The sequence below is a fragment of the Lolium rigidum genome, chromosome 4 (assembly GCF_022539505.1).
Source record: "Lolium rigidum isolate FL_2022 chromosome 4, APGP_CSIRO_Lrig_0.1, whole genome shotgun sequence".
NCBI classification, from domain to species: domain Eukaryota; kingdom Viridiplantae; phylum Streptophyta; class Magnoliopsida; order Poales; family Poaceae; genus Lolium; species Lolium rigidum.
In genome coordinates this window covers 277,836,337-277,840,353 of record NC_061511.1, presented here as the reverse complement: position 1 = coordinate 277,840,353, position 4,017 = coordinate 277,836,337, and the positions used below count along the sequence as shown (strand labels likewise).

Below are 4,017 nucleotides of genomic sequence, written 5' to 3'. Positions count from 1 at the left end.
ATACAGAAGGTGGCCAGTAGATCTTGCAGGCCGCCTTCTTGGCTGAACGGATGGAGAGTCAGAGATGTAGAAGTACGGCAGGGAGCTGCCCGGAGGTAGAACGGGAGCAGCTCGACGTCTTCCAAGGCAACAAGAGTAAGAGCCAGGAACTCAATGACCATGGCAACGTTGCGGTATCTCTGGACTTGGGTTTGGATTTGGGATTGTACCATAAACAGCCTCACAGGTTACTGTAATTTAGCCCTTGAGAGATCGAGTTCAGCCTATGGTTGTTTTATACTAACCACTTGGCAGATGAAGGATACATAACTTACTTTTAGGTTTTGGTTTTTGATATTCCAGATCGAACGAAATGGAAAAAGATACCTGGGACTGAATGAAATGCTTCACACCATGACAGTTCAAGGGAAATGCAGAGAACAACCCATTTCAGGCTTGCGTACACAGGCGACATATATACATTGGACTTCATATAGCATGACCTCAGGAGAGTTTCCACCAGTCCATGGCTATGTATTATTTAGGTTCACCATCCAGATGCACCAACAGCAGGCGGTTGACCATGAGGTGGCACTCCTCAGACGAACACCAGGGCTGCATTTAGCCTAGCGATTAGCAGCCCTGAAATGCAAACATTGATTTCAGATGGTTCTGTGTGACAACTGTAGTCTGAATTAGCTTTCAAAAAGAGTAATCTATAACTTATGGCGTATGGTTTGACAATCCATGCTATGACACGACCATTTCCATGAATCATGTTATTACATATACCACAAAAAGATTGGACAAACATGAAACATGTATGAGGATACACTAACTCAAGAATTGTATGGCAGAGCTTTTTATGTGAAATCAAAGAAAGTTGACTATAAAGGTAATTGCCTGTAAGCAGCCCTATAACAAACTATTCCTACAAGAACCAGGAGACAAGAATATCTCCCAAGGAAGATTAATAAACCATCTTGGGCGAGTCCAGCCCAAAATGGCATAAAAATTATGGAGACATCTTGCCATCAAAAGGGGGACCAAGAGGACATCTACATAACAGAATAGCAGGTGACTCAGGTTTTCTTTGTTATGATGGTGATATGCAAAAGGTATGAAATAGACTAACTTGTTTGGTCGAGCCCAAGTTCACCAGACCAAGTACTTTGTTAGCTAAACTTTTGGACAAATTATTGCTTGTCTGTAATTTACCCAACAGTGGCAAGAAAAACTTCAGAATCATCTAGCTGAAACTGCGGTGGCCATGGCATGCATGGTACAGATTTATGCATGTAAGATGACTCGGTATTTTTCTTGACGATAGGAAGATCATCTAGAGGCTTTGAACTATCAAATGGCACTGAATTAATACCCCGGCTTGGACAGAATAGACCTACTAGTCTGCTTTCTAATGAGAACTCCATGCACGTCTATGTAGCGAAAAACAACCTGGAAGATAATGTATAAAGGCTAATAACTGAAGCATATATCTGTAATATATTTAGTTCTGAAAGAAACTACAGCCTTCTTCAAGCATCTGAGAATGTCACCATAAGTTGATGCATAAAAAAGAAGAGATTACGTGCAATCAGGTGCTAAGAGTAACATCCCAGAGAAAAACCGCCTTGACTACCTTCAAGGTAGAAAGGGTAGGATCATCCAAGCAAGCACATGAACTATTGTCTGTTTGCTGTCATATTAGTTCTTGCTGCTTGAAGCAATTGTCTTGTCCTCTTTTTTAGCCTTTTTAGTCTTCCGCGCAGAGCTATGTGAAACAGTCTCGTCAACAATCTTGGGTACTGTAAAACTGAAGCTTTCAGCTGATAAGCTGTCTTTGTACTCTGGATTTGTATCGACGAACTTCTGCACATCCCCTAAGGTCCTTGCACGCTTCCCATTTGGCAGGACATAGTAGATATCCATTTTAGTGAGATCACCTCTCATAATCGCTAGTCTCTCAGTCTTGGGTGGAGGCTTTGGTATGTTGGGCTTGTCGATGACCCAGATGCGGCTGCTGTCATACTCAACATCTGCAGGGTCTTCACATGAGCAGTCAGGTCGTTTGCTGCAGAACCATGGGTCATCAGTGAAGTTCGCCCGAAGTGTCTCAAATTCATCTTTCGTTGGAACAGTACGCCATTTATAACACTCACAACACTGGACTGCATACATGCCAACAGATTCTGTTGAACCTCGTTTTCTCTGCCAAAATCAGAAGGTTTCTTGTTAGTTAGCATAACCATTCCTACAATTTAAACAAAAAAGCATGTCCATATCATAATTTTTATTCATAAATCCTTTTTATTTTCTTTCGCTGAACATTCATAACACAGCCATATCTTATAGTCCTGTTGTCCTCAGCAGAGCCTAAAGAGTAATCAATTTTTTTGGTGGATTGGGCTTCCATAATTCTATTGAGAAGTATAATAATTCTAAAACTACTTTTATTTTGGACCCACTACACACTATTGTTAGTTACGTGATGGTGTAGATTATGTATATATTGTCATGAAATCTTAAGAACTGTGTAACCCCTTTAGTAATTGGAAAAATTTCACAATTCTTTATTATCCTGCATATTCCGTTTGATCCCAGCCATGAATTTCGAAAATAACCCCAAATCATTTGCTGTTCTTTTAAGTTCCCAACCTCCCTATAACTAGTTAAACAGTCTTCAGATGCCTGCAGTTACCATACAGAGAATATTCCAAAGCTACATGACGGTACTAACAATAAACTTCAGCCTGATAGATGCATTAAGGGCCATAAAGGTTCATGTATGCGGGATCATCCAATCTTACTCTGAATCCACCTAAGCAATTTTGGCAGCCAACATTGCTGATTCTTCTAGGCCAACATTTTTGTTCAAGGATCAAGCATGTGGATATTGCTCCGTACCAGCCAAATCAGGCTCACAGTCCACTCATCTATACCTAACGAAACAGTTAGACGCAACCAAACCTACCCCCACAATAGCAACGAAACCAGCCGCTGATGGGGAGCCTCAGAATTACATAGCCATCACAGCCACCCACCCGCCACCCCGAAATCAACGAGTAAACCAGGCGGATGGGATAGGACAGAGGAATCAAAGGTGCGGAGACATTAATCGGTCGAACATTGATGGCGAAGGTCGAATAAGGGGGGCGGACCTGAGAGGAGGACCCCGGCGAGGCCGGAACCGGTGCCGGTGCCGGTGAGGACATGCTCGACAGTGAGGTGGAGGGCGTCGGAATCTCGTTCCGATGGGAACGGACGGGACAAGGGAGTGGTCGAGTGGATCTCGAAAGCCCTCGTTTTATGGTAGCCGGTACCTATTGCAGTGACCGTCAGCCGTGTACTGAGTACTGACTTAATCCTCTCACATAATTATCGAACAAAATTTAAATATAATTGAAATACGATTATTTTGTAAAACATACCACAGTGACCTTAGCAGTGCGTAAACAGTTTTACTTTTTATCACAATGTTACACATGTATTAGTTTAGTTTCACAAAAAAATTCACTTTTATTTCAATTATTAATTTTATATTAGATAAATGTCAAATGCCTCAACAATCTCAAAGCAGAGACCTGTAAAATCGTCATGTTCCTTTTGGGCATCTCCAACAGCCCAGCCCGACCCTATTTCGAACACAAAAAAGTGTTTATTTTGATCCGTTTGGGTTAGGTCGTGGACACAAAATTAGCTTGGGTGCTTCATATATCTGTTTAGATCGAGAGGCTACCTAGCGGCCCAACGTAAATATATTAGTTTCTATATATTTTTTAGATAAGACAACATAATTTACATAGTTATAATACGAAAAAATGCACACGATACTTTAAGGACTTCAAACCCTAGGCCACTACTCGTTGTCGTCGGAAAACTGGGTCAGATGGACAACAGGGGATGAGATGGTATGGATTTACTAACTTATAACCTTGTACTTGCGAATAAGTCCCCAACAGGGGTGGTGGCGTAGTTGGCTAACTCCGTTGCACATGCCTTCAGAGAAAAAATCCTAGCCGCCTCCACTTCAGCATGCTT

The 4,017-nt window shown here is 41.8% G+C and overlaps 1 protein-coding gene across 2 annotated transcripts; it reads right to left on the bottom strand.

The window, feature by feature from the left end:
* Window positions 1–314: 314 nt before the first annotated feature.
* LOC124707825 (methyl-CpG-binding domain-containing protein 1-like) lies at window positions 315–3,241 on the bottom strand. Of its 2 annotated transcripts, XR_007005003.1 has the most exons (3): window positions 3,138–3,241; window positions 1,619–2,187; window positions 315–621 (listed from the first exon to the last, which is right to left on the bottom strand). XR_007005003.1 is itself a non-coding variant. In XM_047239518.1 (2 exons), exons 1-2 carry the CDS (start codon window positions 3,189–3,191, stop codon window positions 1,684–1,686), a joined length of 558 nt encoding a protein of 185 aa, XP_047095474.1. In that variant the 5' UTR covers window positions 3,192–3,241; the 3' UTR covers window positions 1,460–1,683. The 2 variants fall into 2 exon arrangements, 1 of the variants encoding a protein (XP_047095474.1); XM_047239518.1 differs by lacking the exon at window positions 315–621 and having other exon boundaries at window positions 1,460–2,187.
* Between the last annotated feature and the right edge of the window lie 776 nt (window positions 3,242–4,017).